This window comes from Spermophilus citellus (genome assembly GCF_964194105.1).
Source record: "Spermophilus citellus genome assembly, chromosome: 15".
NCBI lineage: Eukaryota > Metazoa > Chordata > Mammalia > Rodentia > Sciuridae > Spermophilus > Spermophilus citellus.
Genome location: NC_138195.1, coordinates 67,885,338 through 67,907,970, shown reverse-complemented (window position 1 = coordinate 67,907,970; position 22,633 = coordinate 67,885,338). Strand labels below are relative to the sequence as shown.

At 34.5% G+C, this 22,633-nt stretch overlaps 2 protein-coding genes across 10 annotated transcripts in view; one reads left to right on the top strand and one right to left on the bottom strand.

The window, feature by feature from the left end:
- Positions 1-22,633, bottom strand: part of R3HCC1L (R3H domain and coiled-coil containing 1 like) — a 93,961-nt gene that overhangs the window by 27,312 nt on the left and 44,016 nt on the right. For 6 of the 9 annotated variants that reach the window (XR_014019065.1, XM_081268711.1, XM_081268712.1 and 3 more), the window contains 2 exons: positions 10,711-10,803; positions 6,445-8,247 (listed from right to left, as the gene is read on the bottom strand). Coding sequence is in view for 8 of the 9 variants with exons in the window: in XM_081268711.1 (XP_081124837.1) it covers positions 6,445-8,232 (1,788 nt within the window). In the remaining variant the exon portion in view is untranslated. The remainder of the gene's footprint in view (positions 1-6,444; positions 8,248-10,710; positions 10,804-22,633) is intronic. The other 3 variants (XM_081268716.1, XM_081268718.1, XM_081268717.1) reach the window with 1 other exon arrangement.
- Positions 1-22,633, top strand: part of LOXL4 (lysyl oxidase like 4) — a 110,025-nt gene that overhangs the window by 48,475 nt on the left and 38,917 nt on the right. The gene's annotated exons all lie outside the window — the stretch shown is intronic.

Sequence of the window (22,633 nt, the reverse complement as noted above, 5' to 3'; positions counted from 1 at the left end):
AAAAAGAGACCAAGTAAATATACTGAACCAACATGAATTTGGACCTGGCTCCTATTCAGACAGGTTAACATGGCAGACCAACCTTGGCATTCTTGGCAAGACGCTGTACATATTCACTAACCGTATAAACACAATAGTAGAATAGATTATATTTAAAATTAAGAGAAAGACTGAGAAGGCAGAAAAACATCTGCTTTTTTCTTCCTCTTCCCAAAATACTTGAAAGGACTAGATGAAGATATATTACTGATGAAGAAGAATGGTAAGACTAGAGTAGGCTGGAACAGTAAAATGAAATCAAACACAGGAATGCTAAAAAGTTTGAATCTTACAAACTAGTCCTGCTGGTTTTACTCAAGTAACTGATAGGATATTCAGTGACAAAAGCTGTCTATAAGACATAAGAAAAATTGCAAAGCAGACAAAGATGGAATTTATTGTCATTCTGTTCCTTGCTTGATTTCTGTAGGCCCTGATCCACTTTTTCCTTATGCTACCTTGAGCTACCTATAAAGGCCTCATATGCGGGCCTGTTTTCTCTTAACAGATTTATCCTTCTTAATTACTTAAGAAAGTATTAGTCCCTTGCTATCTATCCTTCTCAGCAACAGGTAGTAGATATGTACCTCTGACCTTCAATAGCAGACTCAGACCCACTGGTTTAAGAAGGAAGCCATTCTTGACCCAGGTAAGAAATATAATAGCATGACCCACAATCTGAAGGATCAGAAATTTAGTCTTGCTGTTTTAAGCCTGGTATCCTGTATATCTGGGTATCCTTTGGGTTTTTCTTTAATAATCTCAGCCTCTGGCCAATCTACACTGAATAGTACTTACATTCCCTCTGTACTGACTCTAGGCCTTATTGTAAACTTATATCTTCCCACACTCCAACCCCAATCATCACAACAAACAAGAATTCTGAATTTGAGTGTATTTAGACTGTTGGCTATCCATTTTAGCAGTCAGGCCTAAAAACCTGGGTCCTCCTTTCCCTTTCAGCACTCTTTTTGAAATCCCTGCCAACAGAATAACCAGCATATTAGTATCTTATGATACAAAATGATAAAATTAATTCAAATCAAAGTGTAGATAAGATTTAAGTCTCCCAAAAATATGTTTTTGCCTTTAACCAAAGTTTTTAACATGAGCAAATCTTTAATTTTTGGTGAGAACTGCTGTTGTCTGTTTTTTCCTGACCAGGGTAGGGCATATATTCTGGTTTTCTATATAGACCCTAGCCTTCTCCCTCCCCACTATTGTCATGAAATAGGTAATAAATTAAATAGAATAAACATTATGAGTTACATCATTTATTATTCCTCTTCCACCTGCCCCAACTATGGTCCACATACCACATCTCATGGAGTTCACTGAAACAAAAGCAATGCTAAAGACAGGACAAAGCACACCAACAATCTCTGAAGCTTCAGAAAAGGATCCTTAAATAAAAGCCTCCATTGTGTTGACAATATAGGCCCCAAACTGTTGACTTTTCTTTAGTTTTAAAAGGGAACTAGAATTAAAATGCAGACGTGTATGCTGACTCAGAAGAAAAAATATTATGAAACAAATCTAATAGTTCAAAAGGTAGGTTTTTATTTTTAGCAGTCACTTAGCTTTAAAAAACAAAACAAAACAATGGAATCTTCTTAATGTTCTCTTTCTATATGAACCAGAGATCGAGCTATCATTCACTAATGGATTGAATAACAGAATGCAAGAATCAATCAGATTTTTCACTGGATGGCCCAAGTGACTTCATTAAAATACACAGGATCTGGAAGATAAGTCCATAAATCCCCACACTTAGGCAGTCAATTGTATATCAATTCAAAAATTTTTATAAAAATGTGAACTATGAACCTATTAAAATGAACTGAAAGTAAGATACACTGAAACTGCATACTTTATTCATTTTTCCTGTAAACAAAATTGTGCAAAAATAGTCTATTAGTTTAAAAAAAATTAGGAACACAAAAAAATACAGAATGAGAATTACAATCATAATCTCTTTTTTATTAATCCAATTTTTTCCATCATCCTAGATAGGCAACATCTGTAAAAACTTAAACTAAGCAACAAATATACACTTGTGGTAAATTAGAAACAATTATTATGTTCACAGAATTGAAAGCTTGTGACTCAATGGGTTAACTCTATGGTGTCACCAACATGAAACTATGCCAACCAGTTTATTATCCTGGGGGGATTTAATCTCCTTTTGGAGCTGCTATTTATGTCACTCATCAGACAACCAAACAGTTTTAGTACATCCTTTAAAAAAAAATTTATTTTATTTTTTTTTAGTTTTGGTGGACACAAATCTTTATTTGGTTATATATTGTCTCTTCAAATAATATAAACACCTTTAGAGGAAAGGCTGGCATGTAGCACAATGCCTTTAGTATAGGGTTTTGTTGTTGTTGTTTACAATTTATAGTTCGTCAAACTCTTAAGTGCTCAGTATTTGCTATTCAGCTGAAAAGCAATCAGATGCCAACTACTTATAAAGGCCTCCAGGGGAGGGTATACAAAGGGCTTTCCTCCTTTTGTATTTCATATAATTTGCTTTAAGTGATTGGGTTACCAATTTTTCCTATTTTGGGTTTTCCACTTAAAAATGGACACTTTTGCAGAAGATAGAGAAAGTGGGCATGAGAATGTAAGTACACATAGAAAAGAAAGATGGGTAGGGAATGAGTACTATTACTTTACTTTTCTTCCCCATGGTTACACAATGTTAGTGGTTTTCAGTAACAAAAGGATTTTTCCAAATGGAAGCCTTTAAAGTACAGTAGTACCTCTATCTAAAAACTCAAAATTAATTAATTAACTAAATAATTAATAAAATAAACTCAAGTCAATATGTTTAGCTAATAAGGAGCCAGATGCTAATACTGATCATCAGTTGATAGTGTTACTGGTACCCCCACAAACTCTCCCACCAATATATCTGCTGGTCAATACTGGAAGTGGCAAGGACTATCAAAGTTTTCTCTATGGAACAATAAATTCCTGTGATCCTGTACCAAGTTTTTGGAGGGTTAAAAGAAGTCATGTCAACAACATCTCCTTTATCAATTACCAACTTAACTTTCTGAGCATTCCATATCACGGCTTTAAGAGATATGGGTGATCTCTAGAGCCTCTGATCCAGAGTTTTAGTTTAGGGAGTTTAATAATGGCTTAACTAAGCTCTATCCCCCTTTGTCAGTTTTAGAAGTTCAAATATCACAGGAAATTGCTTTACAATAGTTGCCACAACATACTCTACAGTATAACTTCCCACCTATTAGAAGTATTAGATATGACTCCATAGTTTAGCCATTATCAAGAAAAACATAGGCCAGCTGGGAAAATTGCGCAAACTTCTTAAGTTTTGGAAAATTTTAATGTAGGCACTCTAGTATATATGGAACAATATAAATAATAAACTAAGAGTAAAACTCACCAAAGAGCTATCAATGTTAATGGATCTGTGACATCTTTTAATAACATTACTATTATTACATTTTCTAAAACTCAAAGCAGAAGAGAACCCAGTTTGGAACTGGATGTGCTACCTGCAGTCTACCCAACTCCCTCTTTTCTGCTTTCATCCATCCTCATCCCTCAACAGAAACTTCACTCCATCTCCAAAGACATCCAGGCACTGGCTATCTTCATTTTCAAATGCTACATACTCTGTTTTCATGCCATTCCCAGCTTTAAGTCATGACAATGTTCTCTCTAACTATTATTATGCTCCTTAAGTACTGAGTTGTTACCTAAATTATTTTTTTCACCTAGACCTGAAAAACTGAGTTGTACATCTGATCTCTTCCCTCTAGTATACAAGTAATTTCAAGCCCCTAAAAAAAAAAAAAGAGAGCCCAAGTTCTGCCCTATTATCTCCATCTGTTCAATAAATATTTGCTGAATAAAAAATGTGTAAAATGCTCTGCATGCCATGCCTTTCTAATGCAGGAAGGTGTTCCTTCTCTCCTATATATACATGTGCTCTCTACTCAGGAAGCCCTTTTGTCAACACTGCTTCCTTTCTTAACTAAGTCCTCTCCCAATGCTTTGACCTTTAATAACTTCTCTATATTCACCCAACTTCCTCCATTATTGGTATTTTTTTTTTACCTGATTTGGATCTCAAAAGTCTGCCTAACAGTGATTTTCTAACTCTCACAAGATAACATGGAAGAAAAGTTGTCTTCGGAGAAGAGTCCAAAGAGTTCCCAGAGAGAAGGGGGGAACTCAACTCAGGACTAGCAGAGGTCTTAGCTATGTAGCACCAGTCAGAATACATGTTTATTTTAAAAAGTAAATACACATTCAAGAGAGAACTTGGACCATCTCAAGAATGAGAGATACATTTTGGGAATCTCCAGCTCTTCTTTTAAAAGAAATTTGCTGAGGGGTAGGTATGAGAAGGATATAGAGTGATCTCAAGATTGTTATGGTGGTCTGGTCATTTTCAGTATCCTTAGGATGACATGGTCTCTATTATCTGACCAATAGGTAACACAGGACATTCTTTTGAATGACATTTTTAAAATGTCAAAAGAATGAGCTGGGACTGCTTGGTCAGTTCTGTTCAACAAGTTGGCCTCTTTAGTTTCATGTGGCTCTTTCACAGGCAAATGGTAATTTTTCTATACTTACATACTTTTCTAGTTTAATTCTCAGACAAAAGGATCATCACTTAGAATGTAAAAGTCTCTTTGGAATAGTTCAAACAAAACCCTTCAGGTGGAGAAATGATCTGGTAGAAAGAATGTAAATGATGGATTTAAGACAGAACTAGACTGAAGTCTTGATTCTGCCTTTCCTAAAGGTATGATCTCTAAGCTTAAATGTTTTCATTGGCGTGTACAACGGCACACACCTGTAAACCCAGCAGCTTGGGAGGCTGAAAGCCAACCTCAGCAATCCAGTGAGGCCCTCAGCAATTCAGTGAGACCTGTCTCTAAATAAAATATGAAATAGGGTTGGGGAAGTAGCTCAGTAGTCAAGTGCTCCTGAGTGCCCCTCTGCAAAATGTCTTCATTTATATAAGTGGGAATGTTACAGGGAAATCATTTTATCCCCTCCCGGCAAAGGTTATGTGAACCCACAATAAGAAAAAAAAGAAGTGGTTTTACTATTTTTACCCTTCCCTTCTCTACTTCCTTTCCTTCAAAGTGTCTAACAACATTCCAACATCCACTAAAAGATAAATATGAATAACAGTTGTAATTCTCCTTCCCCCAAATGAGTTCATGTAAAATACACACCCAAAATCTCACTGAAAGTTTCCCTGTCTTTCCTAAATGCACAGCTTGAATCCATTATTCTGTTTATGCAGTAAGATCTCTTAGAAGTTGGCTATTACAAATACAGCTCAATTCTGTGTGTTAAATTTTAAATATCTATCAAGATACTCTTTTCTCAATATACAATCCTATTAGGTTACTGCAGAAAACATTAAATTGAATGTGAATGAATGTGTCAACACACACAAATGTCTTATCAAAATTACCTCCAAAGAAATGTAAATAAAAAACACTCTAAGATTTCATCTTACTCCAGTCAGAATGGCATCTATCAAGAATACAAGCAAGAATAAATGCTTAAAAAAAAAAAGAGAGATAATATCCTACACTGTCATCATGAAAAAAAAAAAAGAAGAAATGCTGGTGAGGATGTGGGGAAAAAAGGTATATTCAATACGTTGCTAGTGGAACTGCAAATTGGTGCAACCATTACGGAAAGCAGTATGAACATTCCTTACAAAACTTGGAATGGAACCACTATTTGACCCAGCTATCCTACTCCTTGATTTATACCCAAAGGATTTAAAATCAGCAGACTTCAGTGACGCAGCCACTTCAATGTTTATAACAGCTCAACTCACAACAGCTAAACTATGGAACTAACCTAGGTGCCCTTCAACAGAAGAATGGACAAAGAAAATGAGGTATATGTATATACACAATGGACTATCAGCCAGCCTTTAAGAAGAATAAAATTATGTTATTTGCCAGTAAATGGATGAAACTAGAGAATATTGTGCTAAGTGAAATAAGCCAATCCCCCCCAAAAAACAAAGGCTGAATGTTTTCTCTGATATGTGGATGCTAATTCATAATTAAGGCGGTAGGGGGGTAGGGAAGAAACAGGTACTTTGGAATAGACAGAGGGGAGGAAGAGAGGGGAGGAAGCATGTGAGCAAGAAGGATAGTAGAATGAACTGGACATTATTACCCTAAGTGCATATATGATTATATGACTCGTGTGATTCTACATCATGTACAACCAGAAGCAGCAGTTATACTCCATTTATGTATAATATGTCAAAATGCTTTCTACTGTCATGTATAACTAATTAGAAGCAATTTTTAAAAAATCTCCAAATCTAGGTTTTATCCAATTTATAGTGTCGGAGAATCAAGCAATTTCAATTAAACATACCTCTTGTAGAAGACGTGGATCCACGCAATCACCATCATCGTTAAACATAGATTCCCAGCTCTCTTCAGTAGCAGTATTTCCCTCTATCTGAGAAGTTTCAGTTACGTTAAAATCCATGGATGTTTCCATAGATGATTCTCCACCAGGAACTGATACACCAAAGCCTATATTCTCTGAGTCATCCTGCTCTTTTGTTTTGAACTCTTCAGCAGTTCTTAGTTCATGTAATGCCTCTGTTATATCACCAATACTATCCAGATCATTGCCCAAGGCATTCTCTAAAAGTACTTTTGTCCCATTTGACAAACTGAGTTCAGAGTCCAAAAAAATGTTACAATTACTACCAGTAATCTTCTTTATAGGTAAGGAGGAAGCACAATCTGACAAGCTCTCTATCAACTTTCCTGTTGACTCTGTAAAACTAGATGAAATACTCTCAACATAAATATCAGAGCAAGCAGTCAGGCTGCTGAAATTTTCTGAGTCACTCTCACTTTTAGCATGAAAAGGGGATGCATCTGAACTTATATCTATATATTTTGAGAAACTATTTGTATTGCTACAAGTTTCATCAGGTAGTGTAACTCCAACTACACAAGGGCTGCTTACAGTTATATAATCATGTATGGCACCTGTAGTGTCCATCATACAAGACTTACTGGTAATATCACCTATACTCTTGGATCCATTATCTGTATCTGTTTCATGAGTAAGGACAACTGTATCAGAAGGTTCACACTTTACACATAACTCATCAGCAGTGACATTATTCTTCTCATACTCTCTAATCACTGCTGGATCCATAATGCCATTTGTGCTATCTGACTTGCTGGCCATAGTCATTTTATGAGAGATGAGACCCACAGTCTCAGGAATGGAATCTATACCTTTCTGACACAAGATGAAATTTGTACCATTGGCTTTATCTCCTATATTCTCAACTTCAAAGTCTATACAAGTTTGATCAATGACATCATCTGGACTTCCAGGAACAGTAGGGATGCTTCCATTGCTGAGCTTCAGCATTCCATCTGATGTTTGCAAACCTTCTAGTACAATTTCTGAATCAGAGCTTAGTTTTACTGGTATACTCATATTCTCAGGTTTCAATAGAGTAGTAAAAACTCTAGGAAACTGGGATAGTATCTCTACAACTTTGGCATCAGTTTCAATTCCGCTTTCTGAATCTCTGCCTTCAAAAGTTTCCCCACTTGATTCAAGTCTACTGAAGTTACATAAGTCTACATTCTGGAATGGTTGTTTTAGAACCTGAGCCTCGGTGATTTCTGAACAAGACTGTGATAGAAGTATCCCTTCATGTCCTGTCACAACTGTAGTTTGAACCTCCAAACACTCCACGCTCTTTGGTTGTCTTTGTAAAGGGGAAGTGGGTATAATCTCTGTATTTGGAACTCTTTGCTGATGTTCTGGGGATAATACTTCACTGGATTCTGTGGCTCCTCTCTTAGTACAAACCTTATCTTTTTTCCTTTTTTGAAGGTATGTATCTTTTCTTTTTGTTGAAGATTTTCTTCCTTCCCTATAACTATGCTCCTTTCTATCAGGATTAATACTTAATTGTTGAGCTCCAGGTTTGTCTCCAAAGATCTCCTTTTGGGACAGACAAACTTCTCTCTGTTCTTCTTTTATCACAGAATTAGAAGGACCATGGCTTTTTTCCTTATCACATGTATTGAGGAGCACTGTACCCCTTCGAGCTTTAGGTACATAAAGTGCCATGTCAGGCCTTTTGGCTCGAACTCTACATCTCTCTGTTTCTTGCTGCATGGTACCAACTTCAATCTGAAAGAAAAAAGAGAGTGATTTAATTACCAAAAACTAATTACAATGTATTGAACTTAGAGATTCTAAAAGATTAGGTAGAGGACCTAGTAATCCATCCTGTAGAAATCCTCAAGTTTAAAAAAATAAAATAAAACCTGCCATAAAATAATTAATGCTATCAGGTGTACCACTAAGGATATTAAAAAAAAAATTCTCATGAGATCATGAATTCTATACAAATACCCTTTTTTTGTATTCAATCTCTGAACCATTGAGCTCTACCTTCCAAATTCTTCTCTATGTTTTTAACAAGTAGTTTTGTCTTAAGCTGAATTTAAAAAAAGATATATGAATCAGTAACTGCCACCTATCAAATACTTATAAACACAACCATTTTCATATTCTAGGAGCTTAGACTTTTATTTTGAAGAGTATACTCAAGAATGATACCAAAAAGCCATATTTGTCAAATAAATAAAAAATAATTTTAAAGAGTAACTTGAATGTCAGCTATAAGATAAACAACAAATGAGGGAACATTTCCTACAAGAAATGGCTTTTGACCTGTTTTTTTTTGTTTGTTTGTTTTTGTTTTGTTTTGTTTTGGTACTGGGGATTGAATCCAGGGCACTTTACCACTGAGCTACATTCTGGTTCTTTTCATTTTATTTAAGATTTTGAGACAGGGTCTCACTAAATTGTTGAGGCCAGCCTCAAACTTGCAAACTTTCTGCCTCAGCCTCCCAAGTCACTGAGATTAGAGGCTTGTGCTACCAGCCCAATTTGAACTATAATTCTGTAGAAAGAAAAAGACTGCAGAAAAGAGAAGGGCATTCAATTACCCTGACTTGATCATTACATATTGTATATACGTACTGAAATCTCACACCTTCCCTCCAAAATATGTACAATTCCTCTGTGTCAATTAAAAGTAAAAATATGTCAAGGTGGGTGGCATACAACTGTAATCCCAGTCTCTCAGGATGCTGTGGCAGGAAGATGGTGAGTTGGAGGCCAGTCTGGGCATTTTAGCAAAAATTCTATTTCAAAAGGAAAAGAAGAAAAGAAAGGGTTAGGGATGTAGCTCAGTGGTGGAGTATTTTTCTAGCAGATGCAAGGCTAGAAAAGGTTCAATTCCTAGCACTACAAATAAAAAAACAAACAAATAAATAAAGGGGGAAAGGTACTATTATTCTATTAAAGGTTAAGCATCTTCAATCCTAAAAAGTTCAAAATGCTCCAAAATTTTAAACCTATTGAGTTTCAGCAACTCGGTTTTGGATTTTGAAGCGTTTAGGATTTCAGATTTTTCAGTTAGTGATGGTTAACCAATAAAGACAATACAAACATTTAAGAATCCGAAAAGCTCTGAAATTTGAAGCACTTCCATGTCCCAATATTTCAGATTAAAAAAAAAAAAAAAAACATAGCCCATAGCACTATTTAGTCAAGAGACCTACTACAAATCTTTGTTTCCAGCATAATAAAACAGATCCAGGTAAAAAGAAGAAGGGTGGAGAATAATAAAATTATGAGACAACTCACACTAGTAAAAACTGCCTGGAATTGCTACCATGGCTGATCAAGAGAACTGAACAAGAAATTAAACAAAGATTAAATAAACTTTATAAATATAAGGAATCATGCTAGGTAATTTCATGTTGAGTTATTCTTTAATCTTCAAAATAATGCTCTGAAGTGGGAAGGTATCAGTTTGTCCAGAGCAGAGAGAAGTACTTTATATTATCAAAGAAACACCCCTACACACACATATGAACCCACTGTTAATATTTTATAACATATATTTCAAAAGAAAGAGAAGGAAGAGGGATAGAAAGGCTAATGAATCCTATTCAATATTAGATCCCTAATATTTAACTTGATCATAGAATATATCCCTCAGGTTGTGGTTTGGATTCCCAGTACAAAACACTGACGCACTTCTGGATAAAACGGTACATTGTAGACTATGTAATAGAACTAGTAAGTGGGCTCACAACTGATTAAATACAGTAATGATAATGGGTAAAAATAAATGTGCAGGATGTTATTTAAAGGAGGACCACAGCCCTTGAGAGTCAATATTTTACCAATATGGATGCAGACAATACATACTAAATATTTATAAAATACACAACTGACACAAAACTGATGGGATTCATAAATACCAAAAATGAGAAAATTATAATTCACTCTCATTCCTATAAATTGAAATGCTATGCTGAAGGCAGTATGAAGGCAAAACACAACAGACACAATAATCTGTTTTAGGGTTTAAAAAAAAAAAAAACAGCACAGAAGAGTTGTCTTTGGTACAATTTACACAAAGAAATACTTAAAGACTTCTATTTTGTCCACAAGACCAAGAAAAACCAAAAATTGCAAAGAGGACATTTAAAAAATCAACATGGTCTTTGATTACAGAGTACAAAAATATGATTTAAAGAACTAAATAAAAAAACATTACAGTTAACTTTATACCTGAAGAATTGGTTGCTCTGTGGAAGAGCCAAAATTTCTCTTCTATATATTTCTATACTTGTATGATTCTCCAGAACTCCGTGCCAGAACCCACTGGAATAAATTAAAGGAAAACAAAAGGTTAATTCAATATAAGAAAATACTCTACTTCTAAAGTTCTTCAATGCTATTATCAGATAATGAGTTGTTTTTAGAAGAACTTAAATAAAGCATAAATGAATGATCAAACATAAGACACAGAATTTCTATCTATAATTATAGACAAGTGCTCTAGATAAATTTTAAGCATTCATCAAACCCTAAATTCTTTGATTCTATTTCAAATCTGCAACAGACCTACCAAAGGCTTCAAATTATATATTTTAAAATTATTATTATGTGCTATGACTAATGGCTTTCAAAACTCAAACTTTTTTTCTTAATGCTCATAAAGCTGAACAGCCGTCTAATTCAATATTGTCTATTTTCTACCAAAACACTGAATTCAACTGTGCCAGGATCAGCAGTGGGTTGGTAAATTATCAACCAACTCACCCAGGGTATTTTGGAGTACTGGCTGATATTTTTATCTATGTCAATTATGTCAACAATGTGACTTCTTTGTTAAGATGCATAATTGTTTCTGAATAATGGAAGAATATATCCTCAGATTTTTGAGCTCTTCACAATATAGTAAAGATATGATACATTTATATTAGTAGCATTTTCTCCGTCACTTTAAGTCTAGACAATCAATGAATAATAAATCAAGCCCTGATTTATGGTGTTTGCCATTGTCTGCACTGTAAATATTCTTAATATGGCTTACTTTCAAGCTACTGATATGACATCATTGAACATGGAGTTGGGAAAAGATGTATAAAATCACATTATTATACAGGATTATCAACCACAGCGATACAAGATACATAATAACTTCAAGAGCACAGATCAAAATAAAATGCAGAAGTAATGAGTTTTAGGTATTTATTCCCTTAAAAATAAAATGTTTAATTGTAAACCTATGTAGTTAATTTTTAATAATAGCTGTGTTTAACAATCTGTGCAAATTTCCTAAAATTTTAACTATCAGCTCTCAGGCCAGTAGGAGATAACTCCAATATACCACTAGATGTGACCATTTTTTTCATAACTTACAGACACAAAAAAAGGAGAAGTATCACCATCTTGTGGACTTTAAAGATATTGTCAATTTATTACAGCTTTGTTGAATTTTTATAAATTTCTTTTGCAAGAAATTTTGTTGAAATTTTTATGACGCATTCTTCCTCTTTCCACCAAAGCCATTTTTTTTTCTTCTCAACATTCTTAATGGCAAAGTATAGATATCGTGGGCCTTTGCCCTACATACTTCACAGTGATTTGTTATAAATAGGAATATCCTCTTTTATAACCACGATACAGTTATCAAGGTCAACAAATTTAACATTGAAAGTTCTAATAAAAAACAGATGTAATACAATGTTACTGCATCAAATATAAGTATATCTTCTATTGCATATTTCCCTCTCCAATACAGAATACAGTTTAGGGTTAGGTGCTACACTAATTTTCAAGCCTCTAGCCTCCTATACTCTGGGAACATTTCCATAGCCTGTTAGGACACTGACATTTTGGAATAACAGCTCCCCTATCCACCCTTTTTGAAAACATTATTCACTTAAGGTTTGTCTTATGTCCCATGATAAACCCGAGATTATATATACTCAACTAGAACACTACAAAGGTGGTGATATGTACTCAGGGAATCACATCTGGAGACACATGATTTCCATCTGTCCTTCAATGATGCTCTTAACTTTTATCATCCAGTCACAGTGTTGTCCAATTTCTTAAATTACTGTGCATTTTCTCCCTTGTAAGAAAACAAGCAGTCTGTGGGGTGGCACTTCCAAAGCAAGCAAATATCCTGTTTTTTCATCAAAATATCCCCCTACAGTTAGCACTCCATATGCTAAATCTGATGATTTTTATCTAATCCAATCTTTATTATGATGGTTGCAAAATAATGATTTTTCCAAATCCAGCAGTCCCTCTACATTTACCAGTCAGTCCTAGGCCTTATTCTGAAAACAAAAGTAAACCATAAGGGCTGGAGTTGTAGAATGTTTGCCTAGCACATGTGAGGCAATGGGTTCAAACCTCAGCACCACATAAAAATAAACAAGCAAATTAAAGGTACTGTGCCCACCTACAACTAAAATAAATAAAATTTTTAGAAAAATTTACTTATAATGGATGCTAAGATTCATTGTTATAACCTCAGCTCTCCATGGCTGGTCAATACAAGAAATGTCTACCTGGAAAATATTTTCTAACTTTTACAAAATCAAAAGTAAGGCAAATATCATCCAGTGTTCCATTTATAACAACAAAGAATAAAAGCATGTCTCCCAAAGTTATGCGGTCCCTTGTGTAGATCAAGAATGTGTCTCATTCTGCTCTCTTTTCTACAAAAAATAAAAATTTAGTTTGGTGTTCAAATGTAAAGATTAATCCATTCCAGATATCTGCATATCTGGTAGTATTTACTCCTCTGTCACTTTTTAAAGTCATCTCAAATTCCTTTGAGGAGGAATCAAGACACAATTAATTTATACATATTAATAAACAAAATATAAAGGCAAGGGAAATATTTAGGCAATATATTTACTTCAAATCTATTTTCAGAAGATATCTTTAAGCTTCATCAACTTAAATTTGTTTAAATTATTTTAAAAGGGGCTGGGGATGTGGCTCAAGCGGTAGCGCGCTCGCCTGGCATGCGTGCGGCCCGGGTTCGATCCTCAGCACCACATACCAACAAAGATGTTGTGTCTGCCGAAACCAAAAAATAAATATTATATTCTCTCTCTCTCTCTCAAATAAATTAATTAATAAAACTAGCTTAAAAAAGTTTAAAAAAAATATTTTTAAAAATTTTAGGATAAAGAAATACCTCAAATGACGTACACATTGAGTTCTATCGATGACATCATCTTTAAAATAGTTTGCAACAAACTATGCAATATAAAGATATTTATATAAAGTATATACTACCAGACCATTACAATTCTCATTATTAAAATACCAATCTATCTTGAATGTAAGATTCAACAGAAGAATCTAAGCACAAGCCTCAGAAATGGACAAAAATCTATACGGGAACTCATTTTATAATAAATGTGGCATCTCAAAACAATGGGAAAACATGGAGCATTCAATGCTAGGAAAAATGTCTGGCTGTTTATTTGGCTTGTCAAGACTGAGGATTTTACACTATACTCAAGTCTATGATTGGTCTATGATTTTTTCCTCCTATTGAATATGACATAATTGGGTTATCAAAGTTCCTGCAAGACATAGGAAATTAGTTAAGTATTTATATGTAAAGCAAGGCTTACTGTTCCATGTGAGCAGAACTCACATGCAGCACTGTCGTGGAAACATTTTTGGTGAAGATGTTTAAAAATGACTCATTTTTAATGTCAAAGATAAGTTTTTCTTCTTGACCTAGTTTGGCAAATCTGTTTTTCTAGAAAATTTGCCTTTTGACCTAAGTTTTTACATTAATTGATACAAAAGTTGCTCACAGTCCTTCCTTGCTATATATTGCTTTATCTTTGCTATAGTTGCCATTATGTTCTCTATTTTGGTTCTTAATAGTATTCATTTGTATTTTCATTCTTTTGTATTTGATCAATCCTGCCAGAAATCTCTCCTATAAATCTTTCAAAGGGCCAAATTTGGGTTCTATAGATCATCTCTACTATTTATTTTTCTACTTCATTAATTTCTGTTCTCATATTTATTTTCTTCCTTCAGTTTTCCTTAGGATTATTCTATTTATGTTTTATTACCTTCTTCAGTCAGTGATTTCACTGGCTATAACCCAAAGTTATTTGTAATTGCTACTTTTATTTGTATTACAAAAGATTTTCAAACATAAAATAGAGAAAATATTACAATGAACTGCCAAACACCCATCACCCAGGTTCAAATTACAGTTAATGTTTCTTCATTTTATCTATGCACACTTCTCAACTACTGTATTATTTTAAGTAATTCCCAGATATTATTTCATTTCACCTTTAAATATTTCAGTATATATATTTAATAAAAGTTTTAAAAATACAACCAAATTAGAATACCAAATTTCACCTTTTTAAAAAAGAAAGAATTCTTTCTAGTGTCGTATATCCAGCATTCAAATTCTACCAATTGCCTCTCATTATTTTTTTGAAAGCTCAGTTTTTTTAAAATCAGGATCCAAAAGGAACTACAGGTTGCTCTGACCTTTCAATCTACTGATGTCCACCAATCTATTGTATTTTCCAGTACTGACACTTAAGAAAATGTTATTTGTTCTAATGTCCCACATTCTGAATTTTGATGACTGCATGTTCATGGTGTTTTTAAATTAAGTTCTTACAGTTTCTGTACTTTTAGAAAAGTGGTGTTTGATCCTAGAAGCTTAATTGGACTTGGATTCAATGTTTTTATAGCAAGCATTCTTCATAGCTGGTGCTATAAACTTCCTATTGTATCACATCAGGGAGCACAAAACCTGATTGTCTCCTTTTTGTAATGCTAACATTGATCAGTTGACCCAGGCACTGTTAGCCTGAACTACCATTATAAAACTGCCCACCAACCTTTCACCTAAAAGTTTTAGCAACCTTTGATGAAAAATGCTGATTTTTAAAAAAAAGGAAAGAAAAGAAAAAAAAATGCCAAGATAGACTATTTCATCAGGTTTTACAAACTTATGACAGATATTTCATCAGGTTTTACAAACTTATGACATTAGATTGAAGTGGGTTATGAACTCCCACTTTCTGGATATGTTAGCTGGGATTTCAGAATGAACTTTCATAAACTATTTTGTGACTCAAAGGTAGATCTTATATAGGTAAGACAGAATGTTTCTTAAGCAGTTTCTGAATGAACTGGTCATTTGGAATCCTCCAAAGATGAAAAATATAATTATTTTGTCTTAACAAAACAAAGCAAATAACAACAACAAAAAATCCCTTATGGATTTTTACATATTTGCTCTGTTTCAATCCATTAACTATCTTTGGCTAATGGCAGCCCCTTCAATTCTGACATAACCCCCAGTGTTTTGGGTTTTTTTTTTATAGTTTCATGCTTTCCAGTATGACATCTTATGTAAGATTACTAAAAGTTGGAATCAGTCATTTCACAAAGCCCTGTTTCATTTCAGTGAAAAATAGTTATTTTAAAATCACAATCTGGGCACTAAGACATTTCACTGTTTCTTGTTAATTCTGATTTTTTTTTTGTATATATTAACTTGATTTCCAAGTTGATTACACTGTAGTCTAAATGAGACCAGATCTTTAAAATTTGTTGACTTTTGTTTTCATGGTCTAGTAAATGGTTAATTTTGGTCAATATCTCATCTTTGTCTTAAAAAAAATCATATAAATGAGCTAAAGTACTGTGTAGGGGTTTAACAGTGTGGCAGAACATTTGCCTAGCTAGCATGCACAAGTCCCTGGGGTTCCATCTTTAGCACCACCAAAAAAAAAAAAAAAAAAAGTATTATTCAAATCATATCCTTAATTAACTATCTACTGTTTGTGGATTTGACCTCTCCTCCTAATTTTGCCAAACTTTTATGTGATTTTTAAAAGTTATGTTATCAGGTACTTTTACCTGAGGAAGGATAGCATCTTCAACAAATGGTGTTGGGAAAACTGGAAATCCATATGCAACAAAATGAAACTGAATCCCTTTCTCTCGCCATGCACAAAAGTTAACTCAAAATGGATCAAGGAGCTTGATATCAAATCAGAGACTCTGCGTCTGATAGAAGAAAAAGTTGGCTCAGATCTACATATTGTGGGGTTGGGCTCCAAATTCCTTAATAGGACACCCATAGCACAAGAGTTAATAACAAGAATCAACAAATGGGACTTACTTAAACTAAAAAGTTTTTTCTCAGCAAGAGAAACAATAAGAGAGGTAAATAGGGAGCCTACATCCTGGGAACAAATTTTTACTCCTCACACTTCAGATACAGCCCTAATATCCAGAGTATACAAAGAACTCAAAAAATTAGACAATAAGAAAACAAATAACCCAATCAACAAATGGGCCAAGGACCTGAACAGACACTTCTCAGAGGAGGATATACAATCAATCAACAAGTACATGAAAAAATGCTCACCATCTCTAGCAGTCAGAGAAATGCAAATCAAAACCACCCTAAGATACCATCTCACTCCAGTAAGATTGGCAGCCACTATGAAGTCAAACAACAACAAGTGCTGGCGAGGATGTGGAGAAAAGGGTACACTTGTACATTGCTGGTGGGACTGCAAATTGGTGCAGCCAATTTGGAAAGCAGTTTGGAGATTCCTGGGAAAGCTGGGAATGGAACCACCATTTGACCCTGCTATTGCCCTTCTCGGACTATTCCCTGAAGACCTTAAAAGAGCATGCTACAGGGATACTGCCACATCGATGTTCATAGCAGCACAATTCACAATAGCTAGACTGTGGAACCAACCCAGATGCCCTTCAATAGATGAATGGATAAAAAAAATGTGGCATCTATACACAATGGAGTACTATGCAGCAATAAAAAATGACAAAATCATAGAATTTGCAGGGAAATGGATGGCACTAGAGCAGATTATGCTTAGTGAAGCCAGCCAATCCCTAAAAAACAAATAACAAATGTCTTCTTTGATATAATGAGAGCAACTATGAACAGAGCAGGGAGGAAGAGCAGGAAGAAAAGATTAACATTAAACAGAGACATGAGATGGGAGGGAAAGGGAGAGAAAAGGGAAATTGCATGGAAATGAAGGGAGACCCTCATTGCTATACAAAATTACATATAAGAGGTTGTGAGGGGAATGGGAAAATAAACAAGGAGAGAAATGAATTACAGTAGATGGGGTAGAGAGAGAAGATGGGAGAGGAGGGGAGGGGGGATAGTAGGGGATAGGAAAGGTAGCAGAATACAACAATTACTAATAGGGCATTATGTAAAATTGTGGATGTGTAACCGACGTGATTCTGCAATCTGCATTTGGGGTAAAATTGGGAGTTCATAACCCACTTCAATCTAATGTATGAAATATGATATGTCAAGAGCTTTGTAATGTTGTGAACAACCAATAAAAAAAAAAAAAAAAAAGCAAAGGGAGATCTGTGAGGCTGGGGCAAAAGGACAGTCAGTGTAGGTAATGAATGATTGGGTCAGGAAGATGAGGGCTGATCCAAGAGAAAATAAAGTACTAATACCTTCAGAACTCTTCTCCTCCTCCAATCCATTGCCAAGGTTACATGTCTCCAGAGAACAGTTTCTCCCTGCAAGGGGTTGTTAACGAGTAGCCTCTGGTTGGCTCCCTTCCCGCCTGTACCTGTGGGTGGCTTCATTCCTGCTCTTAGGTCACTCTTATCTTTTGGGTCAAATAGGCAGGATGGGTGGAGAGAGAACAAAGGAAATCAAAAATATATAAAAGGGGCAGGACATCTCCACTCTCTCAGGCAACACCTTGGGTCCCCTCTTCTGCAGGAGTCTCTCTGTGTGTTCTATCTTTCAAATAAAACTTTTGCTCTTGCCTCAGCGTTTCTTGGGTGTTCAATCTTGAAATGGGATTCCAACCTGACTCAACACCAGTATCATCAGTAGAACAGAGGAAAGGGGCTGGGGCTAAGAAGTGCTGTGGAGTAATACTGGCCAAACCGTATTGTTATATTGTATGCACATACTAATACATAAAAACAAATCCCACCATCATGACAACTATAATGCACCAATTTAAAAAAGAAAAGTAATCAGGTGTGGTGTAAGTTACTAAGCCTCAAGTTTACTCAAAACATAAAATGAGAATAAAAAAACGTATTTCAAGCAGATTAAATAAGATTGTACATGTATAAAAATTTGTCAGGCATGGTAAAGTCTCTATAGAAGTTAGCTATTCAGTAGGCAATTGAATTCCATAAGTTTTAAGTTTCCAAGGGAGTCAAAAGTACTTAAAATATTACAACGTGTACTGGCTGCTTGTAAAATCCATTACTGGACACTAACATCTACTTGCTTATATATCCTAGCTTTATCCATCCTTCTCCCAATAATAGATCAATGTTGTAAACATGTAATAATACAAAGTAAATTCAATGCAACCAATTGTAACATGAAAATTCAATCCTGAAAAGAATGTGAAATTTCATGAAGACTATGAAAATACTGAAAAAGATACTCATCTCACAGCTAAAAGGGGAAATTCAACAGAATAAGCTACAACAGGAATCAAGAAAAAAAAGGAAATAACAAGGGATTAAGAAAATCTCTTGAGAAACTGGTAAATCCTTTAACACTTTTGAAAAAACTGATGCACTAGCTTGGTCCATATGATGAATGCTAGGAAAACTGAAGACAAAATAAAGTATGCTATCAGACTATCACCAATTTTATTGGAAAAATTATGCCCAGAAAATATCATATCATTCTTTTATTCACCCAGGGGATTAAATCCAGAGCTTCACAAATGCTAAGCACACACTGTACCCACTGAGCCACAACCCCCAGGCCCCATTCTTTATTAATTCTGAGAATCAGCACAGCTACAACTACAACCTACATTTTGTGAACTATATGGTAAAATAAATGTTTCCATTTCTGAAGGTCATCTCTAATAAATTTTTTTTCTAAAGCTAATAATCAAAAAACATTAGTCTCCACTTTTAAATAGGCCAATTTTTAAGAAATGTTTTCCAAGTACCAATTTTCTCAACTGGCAAGAGTTTCTCATAAATGTACATTCCTAAGGAGAAAAAGATTATTTCAACTGCTAACAGGGGTTATAACTTGGAGAGCAATAAATGAATGAGGAAAAAATAATTTTAAAGAGTTACTATTTTTAAAAAAATGTTGTAGTTGTAAATGGACAGCATGCCTTTATTTGTTTATTTTTATGCTAAGGATCATACCAAGTGCCTCACATGCTAGGCAAGTGCTCTGCCACTGAGATATAGCCCCAGCCCAAGGATTACTATTTTTTATACTACCTTTATCACAGTATTGTTTAATTTTTTTACAACTAACATGGACTAATTTTGCAATTAAAAACAAAAATCACTAAAATTTATAGACAATTTATTTTGGTAAACTAGGACATTACAGTAAACTGATACAAGAGAAAGCAAAAGCAATGAACACTGATAAACAGATCTTTATTGGGTAAAATTACTGTAAGTAGAGAAATGATGAGTGGAGAAAGGAGGGGAACTTTTTAATGTACCTGACAGCATAATAAAACCAGCAGCACACAATACCCGATGATGGAAATTACCCTAAAATATTTCAGAATGCTGAGCAATCTCTACTTCTTGGTCTAAGAATGATCTAGGACTACACTGTTGAATATACTATCCACAAGCAGCTACTGAGCACTGGAAATGTAGATGGCCTGAACTGAGATGTGCTGTGCATATGAAGCATACCTGGATTTTAAAGACTTGGTACAAAAAAAACGGGGGGGGGGGGGATTTAAAAATCTCATTTTTATATATTGAAATGATACAATTCTGGATATACTAGGTCAAATAAAACATTAAAATTTTAACTTCATCTGTTTACTTATGTACTTTTAAAAATGGTTTCTAGAAAATTTAAAATTACATATGTGGTTCACATTTGTGGCCCACGTTACATTTCTAATATTATAACACTAAGATCTTGCTGTATCCCTGATGCCACAGGAACAAACACAATCTGCTTTTCCTCGTCTTGTTGGCCTCAAAAACATGGGAATACACCAAATCAGAAAATCAACCAAAGCATAAGCATATATATAGATAGACAAGCTTATCTCTAAACACTTTAATGTTCCCTAAATTCATAATGATTTTTTAAAGGTTTCAAAAAAGTCTTTAATGCTTCATAAATCCAAAAGACCAATTCGACAACACTCCCATGAGATAAAAGTTGTCCTCAACAAATTTAGGAGCATTTTTTTCCAATGTAACTTTTTCTCCCCCTGAAAGTGAGGGTTTTGAGCTTATTATCTGAAATAGTGGAGTGCCTTAGATTTAGAAAAAGAAAGCAACTTCCATGCTAGGCACACCCTTGTAATCCCAGCAACTTTTCAAACTCAAGGCCAGCCTCATCAATTTAGTGAGGCCCTAACTTAATGAGACCTTGTCTCAAAATAAAAATAAATAAAAATAAAAAAAAAAAAGGGCGGGGGATGTAGCTCAGTGTCAAGTTTCCCTTGGTTCAAGTCCCAGTACCAAAAACAACAGATAAATAAATAAATAGGTTTTGTTTTTGTTTTACTATACTATCAAGAACATTCTTTTTAAAAAAATATTTATTTTTTAGTTGTAGTTAGACACAATACCTTTATTTTATTTATTTTTATGTGGTGCTGAGGATCAAACCCAGGACCTTGGACATGGTAGACAAACACTCTACCCCTGAGCCACAACCCCAGGCCTCAAGAGCATTCTTTATCCTCATTGGTCTAATTACAAACCAGCAAAATTAAGAGATGCCTGGTTCATCAGTATAAATGCCCACTTGTAAGGAAATGAAAGTGTCTTAAAGGAAATTCAATATATTTACAATTAAATGTAAAATATATTGTATAACAAAAGCAAACCAAAAGACTTCTGCATTCTACACTAAGATAATTAAATGCTTTTAAATTATAGCCATATCCTCAAAAAAAAATTCCACTGTTCTTCCCTCCCTGCACCTCAGATAGAAAGTCATCTCCAGGATATATAAAGAACTCAAAACCTTGACATCAAAAATAAATAAATAACCCAATCAATAAATGGGCAAAGGAACTGAACAGACACTTTACAGAAGAAATACAAATAGTTAACAAATATATGAAAAAATGTTCAACATCTCTAACAATTAGAGAAATGGAAATTAAAACTACAGTGAGATTTCATCTCTCTCCACTGAGAATGGCAATTATCAAGAATACAAATAAATGTTGGTGAGGGTGCGGGGAGAAAGGTACACTCATAAATTGCTGATGGGACTGCAAATTGATACAATCTCTCTGGAAAGAAGTACAAACATTCCTAAACTTGGAATGGAACCACCATTTGACCCAGTTATGCCACTCCTTGGTATATACCCAAAGGACTTAAAATCAGCATACTACAGTGATGCGGCCACATCAATGTTTATAGCACCTCAACTCTAATAGCTAAACTATGGAACCAACCTAGGTATCCCTCAACACATAAATAAAGAAAATGTGGTATATATACAAAATGGAATATTACTCAGCCATAAAGAAGAATTATGGCATTTGTCAGTAAATGGACGGAACTGGAGGCTATCATGCTAAGTGAAATAAGCCAATCCCAAAAAAACAAAGGCAGAATATTCTCTCTGATATGCAGTACTCAATATGCTAATACACAATAAAGGGGTGGGGAACAGAAGTATAGAAGTTCATTGCATTAGACAAAGAGGAATGAAGGGAAAGGAGAGGGGATGAGAATAAGAAAGACAGTAGAATGAATGGGACATAACTTTCCTGTGTTCATATATGAATACATGACTGATAAAAAATCACATTGTATACAACCACAATAGGATCCTAGTTAGAGTAAGTTGTACTCCATGTATGTATAATATGTCAAAATACTTGCAATGTCATATATACTTAAGAAGAACAAATTTTTTAAAAAAGTAGGATTTTGTAGGCAAGAGCCTTGGATTTTATTATCAATGTGTTGGGAAATTACTCAGAGGTTTCAGCAAGAGAACTGACATGATCTAACTGAAGATCATTCTAATAACAAGTAAGTTATAGGGGGATAAGGGAAATGTTAGGAAGTTATTGTACCATATTTAGGATAGACACATAGGAAGTTATAAGTAGTAGTCAAATTAATGAAGATTCTAAAACCAAAACAAATAAAACTTGGTGAA